The sequence below is a fragment of the Stigmatopora argus genome, chromosome 17 (assembly GCF_051989625.1).
Source record: "Stigmatopora argus isolate UIUO_Sarg chromosome 17, RoL_Sarg_1.0, whole genome shotgun sequence".
NCBI lineage: Eukaryota > Metazoa > Chordata > Actinopteri > Syngnathiformes > Syngnathidae > Stigmatopora > Stigmatopora argus.
This window is the reverse complement of record NC_135403.1, coordinates 4,153,825-4,177,390: the sequence shown is the minus strand read 5'-3', so window position 1 is coordinate 4,177,390 and position 23,566 is coordinate 4,153,825. Positions and strand designations below refer to the sequence as shown.

Genomic DNA, 23,566 nt, shown 5'->3' with positions numbered 1-23,566 from the left:
GGGGCAATTTCGAGTATCCAATCAGCCTACCATGCATGTCTTTGGAATGTGGGAGGAAACCCACACAGGCGAGAACATGCAAACTCCACACAGGCGGACGTACCTGGGTTTGAACCCAGGACCCTAGAGCTGTGAGGCCGACGTGCTAACCACTTGTCCCACCGGATTGCCTAATATTTTTTACACTGATTTTACAGATAATTAGCTACTTCAGTTTCGTGGAGCATTAAGGGTCGAGGGGGTACTATATTGGGCGTTGGACCCTATTCCAGCTAAATACAGGCTGCAGGCAGGGGACACCCTGAATTGGTGGCCAGCCAATGGGAACAAAGAGATGGACAACCATTCACGCTCACAAGCATATCTGGGGGAAATTTAGTTTTCAACCACCCTACCCTACATTTTTGGGGGATGTGGGAGAAAAGCCACGCAAGTCCAGGGAGAACATGCAAACTCCACAATAAGGACCGACCTGGGATCGAACCCACAAACCCTGAACTGTAAAGCCGACGTGCTAATCACTCGGTCGCTGGGCAACCTGACTTCTATTCATTATTTTCCGTACTGATTAACAGGGGTCGCGGAGGAGCTAGAGCCATCCCAGCAACCATGGGGAACACCCTGAATTGGTCGCCAGCCAATCACAGGGCACAAGGAGAGGAACAACCATTCACACTGACAGTCAGGCCTTGAGACCTTTCTAAAGTGTCAATCAACATACCATTCATGTTTTGGGGATTTTAAAGGAAACTGGATCACCTGGGAAAAAAGTTTCACACAGGCATGGGAGAAAAGGCAAACTCCACACAGGAAGGTTGGAACCCACCAAGGAATCCATTGCTCAATGAAAATAAATTGTCCCTATGTCTCGGTGTGAGCGTAAATGGTTGTTCGTCTCCTTGGGCCCTGCAACCAATTCAGGGTGTCCCCTGCCTCGTACCCATAGTTGGCTGGGATCGTAATTAATATTGTAAAGCTTTAATTAACAGTATATCTAAAATTGCTGCCATAGTTTAAAGAAAAACACTGCATAATTTAAAAAATACAATTTATTAGAAATAAAGTCTTTAAAAACAAATTACATAAGAGGAATTTTCAAACAAATACTATCACCTAGCAGAATAAAAAATAAAAATCAGACATAGGCTTGTCATCATCATTGACTTGACAAAAGCCTAATTGTCATCATAACCAGCTGCGTATGACGAAATTGGTAAATTAAGAATTGTGTACATGCTGGAATCATGTATGTCTTGGAAGGAACGTAAACATATAAACACGTTTAGTCATAAAACCATATATCTCATCTGCATATTTTGAGGCTCATATATTTTGAGTCTGTCCGTAATTGAATGTTCTGTATGGCATTTTTTGGCGTAAAATTAATCTACTGATGTGCTCATGTTTTACCAAGCACTTTCATTCCTGGTTCAACAGTTCTGATCACATTACTATCATTTTAACAAAGTGTAAAGGAAATATTGAAGAAATTACATATATCTAGCTAGTTAAAATCCCTACACAATGTTGCTGCTATAAGCTTTCATATTCAATAGCAGCAGTGCTATCAGCCTCCAAGAAGGTTCCAGGCTGGTGCATGAGGTCCACAATGTAGCAACATGGCTGTGAAAAGTTTTCTTTGCTACAAGTATCTCCCTTGTAGAGGAGTACTTCATTCCAAGATCGGTTGTAGTCACCTCTAACTAGAGTACACCGCAGACCAATGACGTCTGCCAAGTACTTGATGAAAAAAAGACAATATGCAATATGTTAATAACTACATAGATGATGACGGCAGATCTATTGGCACCAATGAGCAGCGATTAATGAAATTATTTTGTGTGATAAATTAAAGTACCTTGAAAAGAACAGCTCTATGGCAATGAAATCCTTTGCTGATCATACCGATAGGAATCAGATTACATCGCAGTTTACACCTAAGTTCATCAAGGTGCTGCAACCATGGAAATGTGTCCAGCTGGTCCTTTGCAATGGCTCCTCCCATTATTTCAGCGACAAGCCTGATAGCCAGATATGTCGACATATTAACATGAATAAAATGTTCAATATTGTGTTCACTGTATGCCAATTTCTCCACATCTAAACATGTGAAAATGCCTTCTTGTTGGTAAAAGTCACCTGGCCAGAGCAACATATTGTTCCTGTTGTCCATTCAAAGGCTCAATGGATTCCTTGACCTCTTTAACGAGAAATGGCAATGAGATATCATCAATCACTTTGCGATTTCTGTCATGACCAGGCTCGGACTGGGCCTCATCTTTCTGTTGCACTTCATCACACACCCTAAATCAAAAGAATGTAAATTATAGAGCAGTATTGTGTAATTTATTACAAGGCTGTTATATGGATTATTTTGCATTAATATTTATTAGTCAGTCCTACTCAATTGCGTTGACAACAATAACAGGTCGTCGTTGATTCATTGGTTCCAAGTACAGTTCCTCCAAGGTTAAAAACTTCTGACAAAAATTAACCTGATAAAGAAATTGTTATGCTTGATATTATCAGCAATTAAAAAATGTATATCCAGAAACAATAAGACAACACACCTTCCCGGTATCGTAGAATCCAGAAGTGATAACATCATTTTTTGTCAAATAACCTAGTAAACCATATTTGAGAGATACGTTGTATTTCAGCAGACTGATGAAGGCAAATTCAGTAAACTTGCTCCTACGATTTATTGACTGGGCAATTTCTTGAAGAATTTCTAAAGCTCTGAAAAACAAGACAGAATTGTATTTTCAGCCAAACACCTATACACCCTGATAATACAAGACTGTACAATACTGCCATCTACTGTAAATCTTACGTTATATTTTTCCTAAAACGATGAAAACAATGTCACATTCATAAAACCATTCATTTTCCTGATTTAATGGGAATCCTTTTATGTAAAGATCATTTAAAAAGATATTTATTTATATCAGTATCTCACCCAAGTTTACATCTCACCCAAATTTAAACATCTCCAAAGCAGTGGGCTCATCCTTTGCACAAACGCTGATTGCCATACATGTGCAGCGCAACACCTCCAGATGAGTGGAACGCAGCAAACCGACCAATGGTTCGAGACCCTCAAATTCCCGCAGCTACAGTGAAAAAGACTTAATATTAGGTGCGTTATTATGTGATAATGATTATATTTAAGGTAATAATCATTTTGTTTTGTTTGCATTAGTACTTTTTGACAAGCTGTTTGCTATAACTAAAAGTTATAACATACAGAGAACTGGGAAAGTTTACACCTTTATTATGTCCACCCCAGAGGAAAGGATTTTGTTTACATATTTTGAGAATCCATCTTTTACATGACGGTCATTTGAATTACGTGTCGTCTCTCGCTTTAAAAAAAAGTATTTTATGGGAGAGAAACTACATTCTGTTTTGGGCTGTCCTTTGGACTCTGTGGAGGAAGTGGGAGAGCGGATGATGCTGACCAGGATGATGTCCATCATGGACAGCACCTCCCACCCCCTACATGAGTCTGAGGAGTCCCTCCGAAGCTCTTTTAGCAATAGACTGCGGCACCCTCATTGCAGGAAGGGGCGCTTCCGCAGATCGTTCCTCCCATAAGCTGTCAGGCTCATGTACATCTATGTGTATGTATGTATGTATGTATATATGTGCCTATATGTGTGTATGTATATGTACAGGTGTATGTACACGTATGTGTGTATGTATGTGTATATATATATATACTTCAGCGACATGCTTATTTATTTATATATTTATTCATGTATTTATTTATTAACCTACTTATTACCTATCTATTTATGTCTAAAATGCCTTTCCTACTTCTGCATCCTCACCCTCTTGCTACTGTGACAACAAAATTTCCCGAATACGGGATGAATGTATCCAATCCAATCCAATTTCTACACTGTATGATACATTAAAGCAAAATGATGTGCCACCACATTAGGCATTCTTTTTTCTTTTTATAATGTAAAAGTATTTGTATCAGATGTTATTCTACTAACCTCTGCTCTGGCGCCTTCCTCAAATGCCAATTCACAGATGCACAGCAAGGCATTGATGAGGATCTGTGTGTCTTCAGATTTTAAGGGCTCTACCAGAGCTGGCATGACTTCCTGTGACACTACTTCAGACCGGATAGCTTCAAGCCCTGCCATCCTACTGAGTATGGCTAAAGAATTTGCCATCACACTAGGACAACTTTCTTGTAGACTCAGCACAAGCACCTCATGTCCTCCTGCATTAAATACTTCCCTGGTGGTACCATAACAATACAAACAAGTCTTATTATTTCACATGTATAATGTTTAAAGCAGATAATGAAATACTATTAAAAGAAAATACACGTTATGAAAACGAATGAATACTATTGGGTAAATAAACATTACATTTTGTCTCACTCCACAGAGTGAATACATGTTGCGTTATCAGGACTAGTGAACATATTCATAGAATTATATGTTATCGCAGTGTGAACTGCAAGTGCATATGTGACATGCTAGAGTGTTTGATTTATTGGCGATCGCGTGTTGAGGATGTGCGGCTGGTTTGGATTGGATGTGTTTATCGGTGTTCGATTTTTGATGCCTTGATCCACATGGCAAGTGTGTGGCGTGTTAAAGTGTATGCCGGTGTTCGATTACTGATGCCTTGTTGCACATAGCTTAGAACATGGGAGATTTGTCTCATAACAGTAAAGTTGGATTGAAGAAACAACAACGGATCACTGTTCTAATTATTTCTCCCTGTGTTTCAAAGTATGCTGGTTGTTGTAGAGGCCGGTTGAGTTTGTGGTTTGCAAAATACACTGTTTAGCGTGTGAGAAAGAAGATAATGTTTAGTAAAGTTTATTTACTTTTGAATTGCGAGCGTGAATGTGCGAGTCACGGGTCATGCACATGGCTATAACATTCAACACGCTACCTTCGGCCGCCATTATCCTGTACACTGCACATGCTATTATTTAAGGTAATAATCATTTTGTACAGTGTACAGTGTCTATGACGGTCATAGCAAGGAAGTTATGTTATTGATATTTCATTGTTTGCCCTGTTGAATAGTAGGACTTCTCGAAGTTGTAAAAAGAAGAGATATTTTTGTGTTGATAAATATAACATTAAAGTTGGATTGAAGAAACAACGATGGATCACTGTTCTGATTATTTCTCCCTGTGTTTTAAGATTAAATGCAGGGTGCAACACATAAGTGGACAATAGTAATCTTTCCTATAGGCCTTACATAGTGTTGAGCTGGTTTCCAGATGTGAGGTTGGCAAGGCCCAGTGTACCATACTCTGTGATAACTGGACACTTACTATTCCTCAGTAAGCGAACAACAACAGGTATGCCACCTAAATCAGAGAAAGTTAATAATTGTACTTATTTTCATGTCATTGGTCAATTTGGAGTAAATACCTAAATCTCTGAAAAGGTCTTTGCTGGGTAGGAAAGAGCTCAAACCAGCAAAAGCTTTGCAACCATGCGCTTTCACAGTATCGCTAGCTGAAGACAGAAGATCCACCAGAACCTTTTCAATATTTTGCTCATGTAGGAATGGGTGAATGTAAGCTAAACACACAGAAAAGATGTACATGAATCCAACACAATGTTCACACAAGTGGTATACCTTTCAAATATGTGGTTTTAATGTTGCATGTCGTATTCGGTGCTTACAATTCTGAGTAGCGCTGGCTATGCACTTTAGGGTAATAGCCAGGATTTCTGTATTTCCGGTTTTAACCGAGGCGGCCTGACTTTCTGCCAATTTAGGGTTGAGAAGAATCTCCATCACTATAGACAAGCCTCCTCCTTTCTGGATCATCCGGAAACTCTCTATGTCGCTCATACAATTAGCAAGAACCAGCAAGGCCTCCCCATGGAATTCAATTAAATCCTGTGAGATGTAGAAATACTGTGTATCCTCTCAAAAATGAAGCGCCAAGATTAAAAGCACAAAAGTATTGAGACGGTTCCTTGTGTCTCTCCCCAAAATGTTTCATTGCAATCGTAAAGAGAGATCAATGGTGTCTCAATACTTTCAGTCATATATTTCACACAATGACAAAATGTACACTTACCAACCTTACAATGGAGGATCTCCAAGAGCTCATTTAATACTCCTTCCAACCTGTAAGCGCTTTGTGACTTTTCACAGACGGCAATTGCCTGCAATGTCTTTAAAGACAGATGCTGAATGGAACTGAAGGTGGACTTCAGCAGCATGAGTAATTGAGGTAGCACTTGTAACTCGATGACAATCAAGCAAATGTGAGTGTCCTACAGATAAGATCATTAGAAGATTTAGAGCAGTTGTAAATTTGGGCTTATTTTAAATCTGATTTGAATCACCTGAACTAAGTTGTAGATGGTGTCCAGTGAGTTCTTCTGAACATCTGGGTCAGAACTAGAAAGGAGTTTGATTAACAGTGGCACACCTTGGTTGTCAAAAATCTGCACCCTACAGCATGACACCGTGGACAGAGAGGACAGGTACATCGTCCCGAATTCTTGGATAACAGCATCTTATTGACAGGACAACAATAACTTCATAGAGCACACAAATTAGGTCATGTAAACCAGAGAATATTTGAGCATTAAAACTTACCTTCGAATAATAGTCTGTCAATGACTGCTGGAATAACATCCATGTTTTGTAGGATACTCCTGGCCAAACCTTCAAGTAAAGATAGAATTAAAATTACTATTCATACATTTTTAAACTGTACTTGGAGGATTGGTCATCAAATGTAGAAATGTGTGATTTTAGCATTTCAAACAAACAAATCATATCTAAAAATTCCGGATTGATTACATCTCATTCTTCAGTAATAAAAAATTCTGACAACTTTTTTTAATAACAATTGAGAACATGAACCAGCTCTGTTACCAGCACCCTTCTCTCATCTCTATGCCATTTTACATTATCTTTAACATGTATTCACTCATTCGATTTCCCATGGGTCTCTCTACAACGTCATGGAATGAAGTATACTGGTTCCCAATCTTTCTTTTGAGAAAGACTCCAGGCATAAAATATTTTTCCTCCACATGGTATCAATCTGGAATTGACTCCCGGTAATTAAATATCTCCGTTCTCGATAAACACCCCTGAAAATGTATAAAACTACGCTAGACTAGCTTGTACCATAAAGTTTTTAGGCGGCCCAGTAAATGAGTGTTTAGTCCGTCGGCCTCACGGTTCTGGGGTCGGGGGTTCGATCTCAGGTGGGTCCTCACCGTGTAAAGTTTGTGTGGGGACTTCGGTTTCCTCCCGCATTCCAAAAACATGCATGGTAGGCTGGTTGAAAACTCTAAGCTCCCTCTAGGTACGAGTGTGAGTATAAATGTTTGTCTGTGTCCTTATGCCCTGCGATTAGCTCCCCGCCTGATGTCCATAGTTGGCCAGGATGGGCTCCTGCACCCCCCCAAACCCCTGTGAGGATAGTGAGGATAAGCAGTTCAGAAAAGGCGGTTTCTTTGTTTGTTAATCAGAGCCCAGGGAAATGCATGAGAGCCATATAAACTGAACTTAATGTAATAATGTTTGAGACCCCTGGTTTAAACTACAAACAAAACTGCAGTGTGTGCATTCTTATGTATAAGTCGTTAAACTTGTTCATGTGTATGGAGCCACAAGTGCATGTTTGACATACTGTTGGTAGCCATGAGGCCGAGTCCAATTATGGCATTACGCCGGATCGTCTTGTTGGTGTGAGTGATGAGCTGACTGAGAGGACCCAAAGCTCCCTGCTCCGTCAAAGAAATCTTGTTCAAATCACCTAACGGAAGGAAAGAGAAAAGGCACATGGACGGTACACGGACGTTTCGTCGAAAGACGTTTGGTCCCCGGACGTTTGGTCGACCGGACGTTTGGTCGACCGGACGTTTGGTCGAACGGACGTTTGGTAGAACGGACGTTTGGTAGAACGGACGTTTGGTAGAACGGACGTTTGGTAGAACGGACGTTTGGTAGAACGGACGTTTGGTAGAACGGACGTTTGGTAGAACGGACGTTTGGTAGAACGGACGTTTGGTAGAACGGACGTTTGGTAGAACGGACGTTTGGTAGAACGGACGTTTGGTAGAACGGACGTTTGGTAGAACGGATGTTTGGTAGAACGGACGTTTGGGCGCCAGGTTATTACTGTTGAAACCAGCTCTCAAAATTATAATCATGAGAGAGAGAGTGAGTTTAATATCTAAATATCTAATATCAAAATATCAACAGTAAACTCTCTGTCATAATTTGACAGCGAGCGAACCCGGCGACCAAACGTTCGTTCTACCAAACGTCTGTTCTACCAAACGTCCGTTCTACCAAACGTCCGGTCGACCGTGGCCGGATGATTCGCCTAAAGACGTTTCGCCGACGGACGTTTGACAGACGGACAGGTCGCCGAATGGCTTTGACCGAATTTGAGAGCATTTTGAGCCGTTTGGCGAATGGCTCTGTTCTGAAAATGACCTACAAGCAACGACGTCGAGCTCCATTGCCTCACAACGCGCATCGGAAATCTAGTCTGTATACACGAAGAATATGTGAATTTCCTTTGTCTTCTTTTAAATAAAATACTAGTATAAAATACATGTGTCACCCCTGTCCACCCACAGAGCACTGTGCTCGGTGAAAAACTCCTCCAATGTGTGTGGGGCTCAAATTTGAAAAAATTCTGGAGCTGCAGAAATTCAGCGGGGCGTCGTCCAACCCAGTCCGCTCACGGTGCACTATTCTCGGATAGGCTCAGGGGGGAAACCCCGCCGATTTTTAAAGTGCTCAAACTCGGGAAATATATGGAGCTCGATAATGAAACTCAGCATGTGTCATTAAAATCCGCCCACAAAGCACTGTTCCCGGGGAGAAACCCCTCCGATGACCGTAGGGATATGATTTACCTACTCGGCAGGCCGGATTAAAAATCCTAACGGGCCGTATGTGGCCCGCTGGCCGAGGTTGCAAAACTTGTACACACACGATCCGGGGGTGGGGCGAGCGCGCGAATCCCGTTTCGGCGAAACCTCTGTTCGGCCGAACCTCCATTCGGCCGAACGGCCGTTCGGCCAAATGACCGTTCGGTGGAAAGTCCATTCGGCGACCTGTCCGTCTGTCAAACATCCGTCGGCGAAATGTCTTTAGGCGAATCATCCAAGTACCCCGGTCGACCAAACGTCCGGGGACCAAACGGCTTTCGACGAAACGTCCGGTCACGCACATGGACAGACAGTATAGTTTCCTCTTACCTTCCTCTGCAAATCCATAGATTGCTTCACATGCTTTGATTAAAATGTGTTCTTCGGGAGAATCTAATAGAAGAACTGCAGTTGCTGGTGTTTTGAATGAAACAGGACGTGGTGGAATCTGTGAGAAGACATGAAGATTAAAAAACAAGTTTAAGGAATGCAAATGAAATTGCTGTAACTAGAATATGCATGAAAGCATGATTGCAATTATAATAAGGTTGAAAAATGTAGGGCTAGTTTTGGTCAGCGAGCGTATTACAAATTCAGTAGGTAAGTTTTTCCACTACAATAGTGTAATATGCAATTAACGTTGAAAAGGCCACTCATTCATTTATTCCATACCGCTTGTGCTCACAATGGTCGTGGGGGGTGCTGGAGCCTATTCCAGGGAACTATGGGCAGCAGGCAGAGGACAGTCAATCGCACGGCACAAGGAGACAGACAACCAATCAAGCTCACACGCATACCTAGGAGCAATTTAGATTGTTCAACCAGCCTACCCCGCATGTTTTTGGGTTGTGGGAGGAAACCAGAGTACCCGGAGAAAACCCACGCAAGATAGGGGAAAAAAATTCCACATAGGAAGGACCAGATCTGGGATGGAATCCTCAATCTCAGAACTGTGAGGCCGACGCGCCAACCACTCATTTAACGGACCGCCCATGTTGATGAAATCAGTAGACAGAGTATTTCATGATCAACATCTCGTTGAACTGGATACTTCATCTGCTGCATTTGCTGAATGAATTGAGTATTTCATTTTTTGCTAAATGAAATATTCTGTCCATTGCATGAATGAAAATACAACCGTTATGTTTTATATGATGCTGGAAAAAAAGATTAATACATCTAGCTAGACTCCAAGTTATCCCTAAGTGTCAGTGTGGGTGGATGCTCGTCTCCTTGTGCCTTGCAATTGCCTGGGAACCAATTCAAGGTGTAACATGCCTATAACCCACAGATAGCTGGGACAGGCTCCAGCACCCCTCACTACCTCATAAGGAAAAGCAGATCAGAAGATGAATGAATCCCTGCTAAAAAAGACATCTAAATCATCGCGCAGTCCGTCAATACTTAATTGTTGCATGCACACAACAGCGTAACTATGAAATTTCATCAAAAAATATTTGCAAGTTCATTTACACAGTTCATGTGGATGTTTGGATTTTTATGTCAACGATTCTGATCGCGGGCGGCACGTTGCGAGATTGCTTAGCACGTCGCGAGAGTGGTTAGCACGTCCACCTCACTGTTCTGTGATCGAGGGTTAAATCACTAGTTGGTTATGTCTTCCTATATGGAGTTAGTCTCTGTGTGCCCCCCGATTGCCTGGCAAAAAATTCAGGGTGTACCCCGCCGACTGCCCGTTGTTTGTTGGGATGGGGTCTTCACCCCTACAACCCTTGTGAGGATAAGCGGGTCAGAAATGGATTACTGGACAATTCATTACTGTGCAACAGCATCCTATAGTTTTAACGAACTGTCATCCTTCACCACTTTGCGGGTTCAACATTCACGGCTTCAGGACATCGCGTTTTTTTTTATATTAACTATCTAAATCAAAAATATTTTTAAAAATGTCAAAATTCACACTAAAACTCACTAGCATATGACACTTCCCTGTCTTCCGCTTGACAAAAAGAAAAATGGCAGACGACGGGACTGTCACTCAACTCAGCTCCAAACAAAAATGGGGGTCAGCGGGCGGTGGCCTTACGGCGGACGCCGTCGCGCTTATTTGAAAATAGAACTCCCTGAGCGGACCTGACGACCAGGAGCCTCGGTAAGGGATGATCTTTTTTTCAGAAATGCGAGCTCCGGGCGACATTTATCTGAAAATAAAGCTCTCTTGGCGGACTGGAATTCCAGGAGCCGTGGGGTAGCGGAGCTATTGGATGAATTTGCCCACAATGTTTCAAAGTGCAAGCTCCGGGCAACTTTACAGTGGACGCCGTCACCTTAACTCGAAAATAGAGCTCTCTGGGCAGCTATGATGGAACGTCGTGGAGGAGCAAAATGGAAGTTGAGTTTCCGTTTAAAGTCCGGGCAGCGGACAGACGCCATCGCTCTTATCCGAAAATAGAGCTCTCTGGGAGGGTAAGGCGGCTGGACAGTGTGGAGGAGCGAAGTGAAAGTGAAATTGAAGAACGTAGTCTTAGTACAAGGCAAGAAACTTTCAATTTGGCTCAGTTTGAAGTGTCCCAGAGATTGATGACAACATGGTCATGGCCATCGAATATGGCAATCGCCTTGACAGTGTCACGTCCTTGTACAAAAGGATTTTTGTACCAAAAAAGAAACCGAGGTCACAACTACCCATCAACATCTTCCTTGTGCGCCCAAAACATCTCGCAAAAGCTCCTCCTGAAAAGCTTCCCTACGGCGCCTCCTGAATATTCTATCGATGATCCAATGCCTTTCGAATCTGACGAAAAAGACTCCCAATAACCTGTTAATTTTAATTAATCAGACAGGAACTATTTTCACTGTGGGTACAGTACTTAAAGTATTTACATTTTTTGAAATGTATAGATTATATTTGAATATACATTGCAGTCTTGTCATATGCCTATAACTGTAACATTTAATAAATAGACTTCTTGATAATTGTAATTATATGTACTTTTATTTTGTAAATGTGTGAATATATAGTATGGTAGTAATCAATGTTCCCTCTAAGCTGCGCGCGTGCGCAATTGCGCACTACTCTAGTCTTCTCTGCGCACAGCAAATCATATGGAGCGCACAAAATAAAATCCCAATTTTTTATTTGTTTTTATTTTTTATTTTTTAGCTGTGAGGCCGACGCGCGAACCACTCATTCGCCGGGCCGCTCATTCATAGATATTAATCATTACATTTTATTATTACTAAATCATTTATGTGTAGTAGACATACACCTGCTTATGGCAGGTGTGATACTGGTGTGTGCCCATAGCGAGCAATGATGTTGCTCACACCGGTCGGTACTCAGTGTGCTCAGGGAGGTTGTCTTTCTGCCCAGACAAACAAAAAATTAGAGGGAACATTGGTAGTAATAATAGTGGTGATCCTACTTCGCAGTTTTTCAATTATCGCGGCCATGTCTGGTGTACATTATCCACGAAATTCAAAGGATTACTGTGTTATGCCTCAAAAAAAGAATTTTCATAATAGTGACAAAGGGAATGTTTATTAACAAGTCGACAAACTTAAAACAAAATACCCACCGCAAATTGACTAATCATAAAAATGTATTAAGTTTTACGATTAGTTAGTATATAAATTGCATCTGTAGGGAAGCTTACTGCATTCACCTTGAAAATAAAAACCCCTGGCAATTTTGACTTCTGAGATTGTAGGAAAAACAATAATAATAACAGACAATGGTACGTTAGTGAAATCTGTGAAATGTACATCTGTAGCCCACAGCTAAGAATTTCAAACCCACAAAAGCCGTAAACGTCACCCACCGTGTCCCTATGCAGAGACTCGAGACTTGAAGCGTTCTTCTTATCCCTCCTCGACATTCTGTCACCTGGTACGAGGCACATAATTTGCATGGTTTATCATTCGTTTAACACGGTTCTTTGGATTAGGTGGGCGTATACATCGTAGAGGTACACTAAACAACACCATGGCAACAAAATTGCTGTGACATAGGTTACCTGGGCAACCTTGCTAGATCAATTTTGTAGTAAAATGTGTGACAACAATAAATAAAAGTGCTGGATCTACTAATATTTATTAAAAAATAAACATTTTATATTTGTCAAATCCAGGTTGGTCCACCTGTGTGGAGTTTGCATGTGCTCTCGGCACTGCGTGGGTTTTCTACGGGTACTCCGGTTTACTCCCACATTCCAAAGACATGCATGGTAGGCTGATTGGACACTCTAAATTTACCCCTAGGTATGAGTGTGAGCGTGAATGGTTATTGTTTCCTTGTGCCCTCCGGTTGCCTGGCCACCAATTCAGGGTGTCCCCCGTCTCTGGCCCGAAGCCAGCTGGGATAGGCTCCAGCACCCCCTGTTACCCTAGTGAGGATCAAGCGGTTCAGAAAACGACATGAGATGAGATGAGATTTGTATTTATCTTAATAAACAACTTGTAATCAGTGTAAAAATGAAATTGTTAATGAATATTGTAAAATAATAATAAATATAAGTGCTGGATCTACTGATATGAATAGAAATAAACATTTTATATTTGTATTTATCTCAATAAACAACTTGTAATTAGTGTAAAATGTTGTTAATGAATATTGTAAAATAATAAAGGGAAGCTTGTTGTAAAAGCACCACTTTACTTTGAATTAGTGCTATTAAGCAAACATAAAATGGTTGACATATGTTATTCTCTATATATATATATATATATATATATATATATATATATATTTTTTTTTTTTTTTTTTTTTTTAATTAGAATAATGTTGTTTTTTTAAATCTCGTGTGGTTTAGACATTGCAGTCAACCAGTTAGGCCACTAGGGGGTCTATGTTCGCTACATTAGAACACCGATCTTGAATCAATGTACAAAATGATGAAAATATTCCGTAGCTACGCGTCATTATATTGACAATTATTGCCCTGTGTTTGTCTTCCAGTACTGTTAATTAAACACTTCCGCCTGAATAAGTGCTGCTTGACAAATTACAGTGTAAGCTATACATAATGACTGCAATGGTATGAAGAAAAACAAGAATGTCACGATTACCTGCAGGACACAAATATCAGTAGAACACATTCATGATACTTGACGTCAGCATCTGATCGGCGTGTTGAGAATGTGTTACAAGCGGAATTCACGAAGCAGAAGCCTGATCCCGGTGGGTCAGGGGGGCTGCAGCGAATCAGGACGCAGCCCCTGCAAAGCCCAGGCTGCGCGAGTGTCAGCTCCCCACTGTCGAGCTGTCACTTGACAGCAGCAGTACACATGAACGAGAGTGCAGCGCAGGGATTGAAATCGCCCTTCGACTCTACGTGAAAGACGTTGCCTTCGTTGCGTTCTCTTTTGGGCGGCGACATTAAAGGACGACAGCTTTGGCATCTCCACGGACGGAGTACGAAAGCGAAGGACGAAGGTTATTTTGGCCGCAGCTCGAGCTGCTAACGCTAGTAGCTAGCTAGCTAGCTTGCGGACTGATAGCAGGTGTACAGCAGCAACTCGCTGGTGCATTTAACTGGCCGGCGAAGGTCGGAAGAGTTAACGTTAGCTGGCGGTCAAGAATATCCTGTGGGTGCTTTGGTATAACAAAACTGTCCATTTTGTAGTTTTCTTAAGACAACGCGAACTCTCCTAATGTGTTTTTATGCCGTGTTGTCAAATCTTCCACGCCTTACGGCTCTATTGAGTTTCCCTGATATGGTTGCTAACTAGCATGATGCCGCTATGCTAATGCCAGCTGAGTGAGCCTCACGTCGTCGCAGGGTTGCGGAGTTCCACGGGCGAGTCGAAAGGGGGAAGAGGCGTGCTCGAGAACCCACACGGATGGACATGGTGGACTGTCAGTCGTAGGAGAACAAGAATATTAGCACCAAAATCGTATTAACCCCCGCCCCCATTAGTCCTTGTTGAAATTGGTCCATATGGTCATAGACAGGCAGTGGTGGATTTTTGATGAAGTAAGTAAGGGATTAGGACATTTTAACCAGAGAGTTGACTGAATGAATTGCACTCTTATCCACTGAGTCGTGAGCTGGTGGCCACTGTGCCTGTCAAGGGAAGAAATTCTGAAGATTAACCCCCCCGGACTGCATTTCTCAACACCAGCTTGCAAAAAGATGGCTTCGGCGAGCAGTATTGCTTCAGCAATTGCTAGCAAAACCAAGACCAAAAAAAAGCACTTTGTTGCCCAGAAAGTGAAGCTCTTCCGTGCCAGTGATCCTCAACTCAGTGTAGTTATGTGGGGAGTCAACCATTCGGTAAGTTTGACCATATCTTAGGTCTAATTAGACATTAATGTCCTCTCTGTATGACACCTATACATGCATAATGACTGCAGGTTTTGAACAAATGTCATAATTCATAATATTTCTATTGCATGGGTTGAATGACACCTATACATGCATAATGATACACCTATGCATGCACAATGACACCTATACATGCATAATGACTGCCGATTTTGAACAAACGTCATAATTCATAATATTTCTATTGCATGGGTTGAATGACACCTATACATGCATGATATACTTATACATGCATAATGACTGCAGGTTTTGAACAAATGTCATAATTCATAATATTTCTATTGCATGGGTTGAGTGACTTGTGCATTTATAACTGTTCATACTCATGGTTTCCTGTTGTGTACATGAAAGATAGATAAGCTGCACATTTGTGTCATAAGAGGCAGTGCATCCTCCAATGTCAGAGTTTATCACTGCCCCTTCTTCCTTTTTGCATTGGGGTATTTATTACCCGAGTGTTGCTTTTAGTTCAAACATGAGTATTGAGAGTGAAAAGCAAAACCATTGGACTAACACACCTGTGTTCTGTAATCAATGTTATGTAATATTAAGATAAACAATCATTGATGTGCAATTTACAAACTGACAATTTAACATTTTCTATGTCATTTAAAAAAGTGTTAGATTGTTGGTTGATAGTGAATAATTCATTGTAATTAACCCTAAATCTCCAATATTTTTAAGAGCATTTTACTGTTTTTGTTTTCTGACCCACAGAATAGTTGTGTTCTATGAATGCACTGCTGTGAATGTGTTTGCATTCTGCACCAACTTTTTGTAGTTTTCCAGCTTTAATGTGAGATTCATTCATTTTCCAAACCGCTTAATCCTCACAAGGGTCCCGGGGGGTGCTGGAGCCCATCCCAGCTGAATTCGGGCCGGAGGCAGGGGACACTCGAATCTGTAGCCAGCCGATTGCAGCGCATAAGGAGGCGGACAACCATTCACACTCACACTCATAGCTAGGGGCAATTACGAGTGTCCATTCAGCCTACCATGCATGATTTTGGAATGTGGGAACAACCCGCAGTACCTGGAGAAAACCCACGCCGGCCCGGGAGGTCGTGCAAACTCCACTTAATGTAAGATTATCATACAAATGTTAATATCAGACAAAATAAACATAAAATGCAGTCGTAAAATTTGTGATTTAATTTGCTGACGGGCTAACGGCCTTTTGTGAAAACTTAACTGCCTCAAACATTGATTGGAGTGCCAATAACACCAGCAACAACTGAAATCAATCTTTTTCAGTTCCTGGAAATTAGTTTTTCACATCACTGCAGAGATATTTTTTCACACTCTTCCTTGCAGAATAAATCAAATTCGGCAACGAAGGACAATTTTCAGCCACTAATACTCAAATACTCTTCAGAATGAGGTAATGGTCCCATAAATTACAGCACGATGTCCAGGTCCATAAAAAGTAAATCAGCCCTAGATCCTCATACGACCACCACTGATGTAAGCATGTTGGTCTGATGTTCTTTTTCTGAAATGTTCTGTTACATTTATCCCAGATGGTAAAATACGCACACCTTCAATCCATCAAAAGTGTTAGAAATAATTCAAATATGTTTTTGCAAAAGTACGCCTTATTTTTTTCTTTTTGGTACCGGGGGCTTTCACCTTAAAACTGCATTGGATTTCACTGCTGCTGATTATCATTAGATTAACAAAAAAATAAATATCCTTGTAAAATCTGGCTTTTAGATGAAAGATGTGGAACTTCCAAGTATTATTGTTTTATCCATAATCCTTATAAAGTGTCATTTGTGTGTGTGTGTGTGTGTGTGTGTGTGTGTATGTTAAGATTGTCTTGCTACGTTTGTCCAAACCGTGCAACGTAAAGGGATGATTTTTTTTATGGTGCCCAGAAATGTCTGTCGGATCCTAATAATGATTGAATTTCTTCACCTTCTTTAAGTGTGTAAACTCAACTTTTATTTGCTACAGCTGAAAGCAGAATTGATGTATGAGTATTATCGATGAGTTTGCCTGACCTGAAATATGTTACCTTGCTGCTCTCTTGAGCTATTGAAGATATTAGGTGCTAATGACAGTAATAAATTAATTATTAATAAATGGAATGTTTATTGAAAAACCAAAAGGTGCTCGTTAAACAGAAGGTAAATACCTATCTTTTCTGTAGATTTGGTGTCAATACGTCCATTGGCTTTGGAGCTATTGAACAAAGTAGGTGTTAATAACGGTAATAAATTAATAATTTATAAATGGAATGTGTCATTGAAAAACTAAAAGGTTTTCATTAAACAGAAGGTAATTACCTATCTTTTCTGTAAATTTGGTGCCAATACGTCAAATTGCTTGGGAGCTATTGAACATATTAGGTGCTAATAACAGTAGTAAATTAATAATTAATAATTGGAGTGGGTTCTTGAAAAACTAAAAGGTGTTCGTTAAACAGAAGGTAATTACCTATCCTTCCTGTAAATTTCGTGTCAATCTGTCATCTAGATTGGGAGCTATTGAACAAAATAGGTGCTAATAACAATAATCAATTTATAATCCTTATAAAATGTGATTTATGGGTGTGTTTTTTTTAATAGCGCAACAATTGTCTTTTGGTTCTAAACAATCATGCTTGTACAAAATAAAGCATAGATGACAAATCAACAGTTGAAATTGAGAAAATGTATAATTTCAAGGGAAACATGTGGTAATTTTAAATTTCATGCCATCAACAAATCTCAATATGTGGACATTTGCAAAACAAGACTGGAAATGTCAATTGTATAATGAATGTATAATGAACACCAATTAGGTCCATTGGCAAAATTATGTATTAAAAAGAGCTTTTCAATGTGGTTGTGTCTCTCAAAAGCCAAGATCGTGGAATACTCTTAATGTTGCACAGAAATATAGGGGCACGATTTTATAAACGTGTTTTCTTGTTTACAGTGCGTAACATCATCCAAAGGATTTGGAACAATAAGGGTGAAGGCCAAAAATAACATACATACTAGGTACCCATTACATTTGGGCCCATAAATGACACTGCATCACAAAGAGGAATGCTACTTGAAATAAAATCACAGAATGTGCCCAGTAATACTTCTATAAATTATTGTTAGTGAACAATCCAACGTGCCATCGGTTGTTGCCAGCTGAAACTAAAGTACACACAGAAAAAGGGCTTCTTCAGCTACTATGTTAATAACAGTACCTTGATTAAGGTATGATTTGCGGAATCTAAATCAAGAGATTTCGGAAGCAAAATTTTTAAATTTGGGACAGCTTTCGGTCTGAGAGTCAAGCATCTTTTTACCAATTTCTTCATACGCAGATCTTCTGGGTATGATGACAATTAGGCTTTTGTCGAGTCAATGATGATGCCAAAGCCTATGTCCGATTATTAGTGCAAATAATTGATTTCTAAACAGAACACAGAAGCGGAGGTGTTTTCTCTGGGCCATTTAAAATCGAGTATGAGAAAAGTGGAAAACTTCTATGATTTGACGACTTACGATATGAAGTTATGCATGGAAAGCACAATCAATTCAGAAAGGTACCGTATTTTCTCGCATATAAGCCGTACTTGTAACAAAAAATGATGACTGAAACAAATGTATGGCTTATATGCGCACAAGAATTACAGCTTTGCTATACTCTTTTTCACCAGTACATGTCAGCAAATTAAACATTTAATACTTGTTGGTTATTTTCTGTTTTGCAATAAGAAAGCAACCATTAATGAATTACTAACTTCCTTATGATATTTACCCTAATAATGTGCTTTTGATTCATACAGTATCTCAGAAATACCACGTGCGATTATTTTTCTTAAGATTTTCCCTTCAAAGTAGTAACACATTTCTACTCCCTATTAAAACCATGAATATGGAGGTGAAAATTGTGAATCAGGGTGCGGGTTATACGCGAGAAATTCTAAAATTCAACAATTTTAAGGCAATTTTAAGGGTGCTTGGTGCTCGGATGATTCGCTGAAAGACGTTTCGCCGACGGACGTTTGACAGAGGGACAGGTCGCCGAATGGACGTTCCACCGAACGGTCAATCGGCCAAACGGCGCTTCCGCCGAGCGGAAGTTTCGCCGGCGCGCTCGCCCCGCCCCCGGATCGTGTGTGTACAAGTTTTTCAACCTCGGCCCGCGGGCCATTTACGGCCATTACAGATAACATTCATTTAGGAATAACAAGGGCATGTACTGCCTGCCCCCCGCAATAATAAGGGCATGTACTGCCCCCCGCTGGGCATATAATGACAGCACTCATGTTAATTTCATCCTAAAACAGCATTTAATGATCAAATACAAATACTGGAGCTCTTTGGACATTAGAACCGAGCCCAGGGAAGTGAATTCCTCGGTAAAATGTCGCGATGATGTCGCGATAAGGCAAAAAAATGTCTATATATACGACCATTCGCCAAACGGCTCAAAATGCGTTTAATGATTAAATACAAATACTAGTATTTGTATATACAATACTAGTATTGTATTTTATACTAGTATTTTATTTAAAAGAAGACAAAGGAAATTCACATATTCTTCGTGTATACAGACTAGATGTCCGATGCGCGTTGTGATACAACGGAGCTCGACGTCGTCGCTTGTCGGCCATTTTAAGAACAGAGCCATTCGCCAAACGGCTCAAAATGCTCTCAAATTCGGTCAAATCCAGCCGAAAACAGCGTTTAATGATTAAATACAAATACTAGTATTTGTATTTAATCATTAAACGCATTTTGAGCCGTTTGGCGAATGGTCGTATATAGACGAAATATATGGAGCTCGATAATGAAACTCAGCATGTGTCATTAAAATCCGCCCACGAACCACTGTTCCCGGGGAGAAACCCCTCCGATGACCGTAGGGATATAATTTGCATACTCGACGGGCCGGATTAAAAATCCTAACGGGCCTTATATGGCCCACGGGCCGAGGTTGCAAAACTTGTACACACACGATCCGGGGGCGCGAGCGCGCCGGCGAAACCTCCGCTCGGCGGAAGCTCCGTTCGGCCGATTGACCGTTCGGTGGAACGTCCATTCGGCGACCTGTCCCTCTGTCAAACGTTTGTCGGCGAAACGTCCTTCAGCGAATCATCCGGCCACGGTGAGGCTTATATGTGGGGGCGGCTTACATGCTAGAAAATACGTTATATTCAGTTTCTTAAACAATATGTGCTGCTCTCTAGATGTTCTCTCTTTCAGAGAAGGCCTTGCATTTTATTTTTACTTGATAATAATGCCAGACCACACACAGCTTTAATTTGTATTATGTGGCGCGGAAAAGGGATCCGTGTTTTGAAATGATCAGCCTGCTGTCCAGATCTTTCACCTATAGAGAACATTTGGCGCATCATGAAAAGGCAGGTGTGATAAAGAAATTCCTAGACAGTTGACTATATAAGACTATAGGTACAAAATTTACAGTGCTGAAAACAGCTTTGTCACAAGTTTTTCGAAAGTTGTTGACACCATTGCTTATAAAAACAAAATGTTCCCTTAAAATTTTCTCTGCTTAAACTTTTGGTGTGTCTCTATGTTCTATTCTGAATAAATTATTGAAAACTAGCACTTTCACATCATTGCATTCAAAGTGTAAAGTGTCCCCTCTTTTTTTGCAATCTAGTTTATATACTCTTCACTGGAAGTGATAAAATTGGATTAGTTAGCGTGACGCTATAAACCTGAGGCACGAACGTTTGCAGAAGTACTGCAAATCTGTCAACTTTATGAGGGTTTCTATTGTGGGCAGTCCTTATGTGGTGAACCGACAGATGTTTTCAATGAATATTAGATTGAGACTGTCTTTTATTTTATTATTGCGTTTGGATTTTTCCTTGAAAATGTGTCTGAATTTTCAAGTCTTAAAAACATTGGGGAAACTGTCTTATGGTGTGATTAAACCAACTTTTTGTTTGCAATTTTGAAATGTGGCTGTGGTGAAAAAAATACAACTGAAGGATAATGCATATGTTGGAGTTTTCATGCAGTGCATTTTCTGCCACATAATTGTGAAATAACAATCGTTCTTTGTGTTTCTGTTGTATGGGGAAGTGTTTGGCGTGAATTATTAGAAACACGGACTGTTTCAAGCAAATCCGTGTAATGCAAAAAGTATTATTTCCTCAACTCTCACTGACGTGACAGCATTTGAATATTTTCTTAATTTTTGATAACCACTTGATACTGACAAAGGTACTTGGAAAAATAGAATAATTTGTTCCTCGGGAGAACTGACAAGGCCAGTATATTAGAGAACTATGTCGTTAAACATCATGCCTTCTCCTAATGGTAGTGCAACAATTTCATTTTGACACACTTGTCTTACTGGTGGTGGGTTTGGTATAGCTTGTCTTGAAATAAAATTTCTGGTTTTGCTTGTCCCAACAGGTTTAATTTTATTTGATCTGGTGCAACTAGCATTGCCACTCAGCGTTCTGCCAAATTTCAACTACGGGTACTTTAGTATCATAGTACAAGTAAAACTAGTCTTGCCAATGTGTAAGTTGGCCTATTGACACAGTCCTTGCCTGGGTGTCGATAAAAAAGCAAGTATGTCTGTATGACAGGTACTGAAGATTTTTAAGAGGGCTGAACAATCTTTGAAAATATTGTGCTCTTCCCCCTGCCCCATATATGAATTAGAAAAGTACAGTGGTACCTCAAGATACAAGTGCCCCGACATACGAGCAATTTGAGATACGAGTAAATTTTTGGGCAAATATTTATCTTGAGATATAAGACAAATTTTGATATACGAGCATACAGCGGACGCGAGAGGCTGCTCATAAGAACATCATGGGCACTGTCTTTCTGGTCGCAACTCCCTCGTGTAATGTCTCTACGATCACCGGGCGGAGCGTTGCATTTTTTCAGTGTTTTTTTTCCCGTTAGTGCGAATGTTGAAGCGATCGCTAATACGAGAGGAGTAGTATATACTACTTCTCATTGGCAAGTGGTCGTGCGTTATCTTATTGTGAGGACATTTGTGTGCATCATTTTTGGAATATTTTGAAGGGAATACAAAAGCAAACAACCCTCGAGAGGTTGCATCTGAAACTCAGCGTGGAGGCGGGGCAAATAGAGCCAACCCGAGAGAAGAAAGGTATCAAAATTTAAAACGAAATTTGAATTAAGTTTAGTGTAAGGTTGAATAAAACTTATTTTTGAGTGTGTCTGCATCGTAATCCAAGTTCATTTAAATATGTTTATGTTATGCTACGAGCGCGTTGCCGTGATTTTTTTTCTTCCTCGCCCTTTTATGTATTTCACCCAAACAACACCAGACTGTTTCACTTCCAATGTTACTTAGAGATTGCTCTATGCAGTTTCTCGAGTGGCCCTCTAGTTTAAATCTTGTCTTTGTCCATGCATAGACAATAGATTTTTGTTTTAGAAAGGACCAACAAGCATAAATACAGTCCAAAATCTACACACAAACTGTTGTCTTAAATTTGAAAGTAGTTTTTTGCTGTTGGAATACAACCCAACATTCTAATCTCTTGCTCGCGTTTTGAGCTGTAGCTCTGGCATCAAAACATGTCTTTTCACCTTTGTAATATCCTAAATTGTGAATATTTACAATCTGAATTGTAAAAGCAAACTTTCCTTAACCATAGAACTGGATGACATGTGGTTGTATTTCCAGTGACAGGATACTATGAAGGGCTGACGAGGAATGTAAACCTTAGAATGCACCAGAATCATTAACATGCACACACACACACACACACGTGTACTTCATAGCTTAGTGAAATGTAACCTTCAAAACCACACCTGTCTAATGAGGGTTATCGATCAAACGTCATCCAATTTGGTACCCCCTTAAAACCAAGTTAGATTTTTTGGAAGGAAAAAAAACTTAAAGAAGGTGAAGGGTTGTTCCATGTTTTGGGGGCCCAGATACATTTGAATGACTATCCTTGGGCGGCAGCCAAAGTAGGGGTCCTTGGCGGTCCGATCCCTGACTGCAGAAACTGGCTCTTGGGACATGGAATGTTACCCCTCTCTGGTTGGCAAGGAGCCTGAGCTACTGCATGAGGTTGAGAAGTTCCAGCTCGATGTAGTCGGGCTCACCTCTACGCACACCTCAGGCTCTGATACCACTCCTCTCGAGGGGGGTTGGGCACTTCCACTCTGGTGTCGCACACAGTGAGACGACAAGCAGGTGTGGACATAGTCATTGCCCCCCAGCTTGGTGCCTGTACATTGGGGTTCAACCCGGTAGACGAGAGGGTAGCATCCCTTTGCCTTTGGGTGGGGGCACGAGACCTGACTGTTGTTTGTGCTTATGCACCAACCAGCAGCTCAGAGTACACTATGACCGAATGACTAAGCCATCATAGTCAAGACTTCATAATTATTTTAGGGAAGACATACTTGA

General features: G+C 40.6%; 2 protein-coding genes and 1 non-coding gene across 6 annotated transcripts in view; 2 read left to right on the top strand and 1 right to left on the bottom strand.

Moving 5' to 3' along the window:
* Nucleotides 1-1,094: 1,094 nt before the first annotated feature.
* On the bottom strand, nt 1,095-14,696 carry LOC144091678 (armadillo repeat-containing protein 3-like). 2 transcript variants are annotated; one of them, XM_077624213.1, is made up of 17 exons: nt 13,935-14,696; nt 12,689-12,753; nt 9,237-9,354; nt 7,652-7,777; nt 6,604-6,672; nt 6,348-6,520; nt 6,081-6,275; nt 5,673-5,892; nt 5,415-5,567; nt 5,239-5,350; nt 4,005-4,254; nt 2,977-3,113; nt 2,571-2,739; nt 2,404-2,495; nt 2,140-2,304; nt 1,859-2,021; nt 1,095-1,740 (listed from the first exon to the last, which is right to left on the bottom strand). In XM_077624213.1, exons 2-17 carry the CDS (start codon nt 12,743-12,745, stop codon nt 1,534-1,536), a joined length of 2,406 nt encoding a protein of 801 aa, XP_077480339.1. In that variant the 5' UTR covers nt 12,746-12,753; nt 13,935-14,696; the 3' UTR covers nt 1,095-1,533. The 2 variants fall into 2 exon arrangements, with proteins under 2 accessions (XP_077480339.1, XP_077480340.1); XM_077624214.1 differs by lacking the exon at nt 12,689-12,753.
* pip4k2aa (phosphatidylinositol-5-phosphate 4-kinase, type II, alpha a) overlaps nt 14,021-23,566 on the top strand; it is a 29,971-nt gene continuing 20,425 nt past the window's right edge. Inside the window, exon 1 of one of the 3 annotated variants that reach the window (XM_077624216.1) lies at nt 14,021-15,142. In XM_077624216.1, the coding sequence (XP_077480342.1) occupies nt 15,002-15,142 (141 nt within the window). In that variant the 5' untranslated portion in view covers nt 14,021-15,001. The remainder of the gene's footprint in view (nt 15,143-23,566) is intronic. The other 2 variants (XM_077624215.1, XM_077624217.1) reach the window with 2 other exon arrangements.
* On the top strand, nt 18,343-18,478 carry LOC144092163 (U11 spliceosomal RNA). The gene has a single exon (XR_013305994.1). It is a non-coding gene; the product is annotated as a U11 spliceosomal RNA (small nuclear RNA).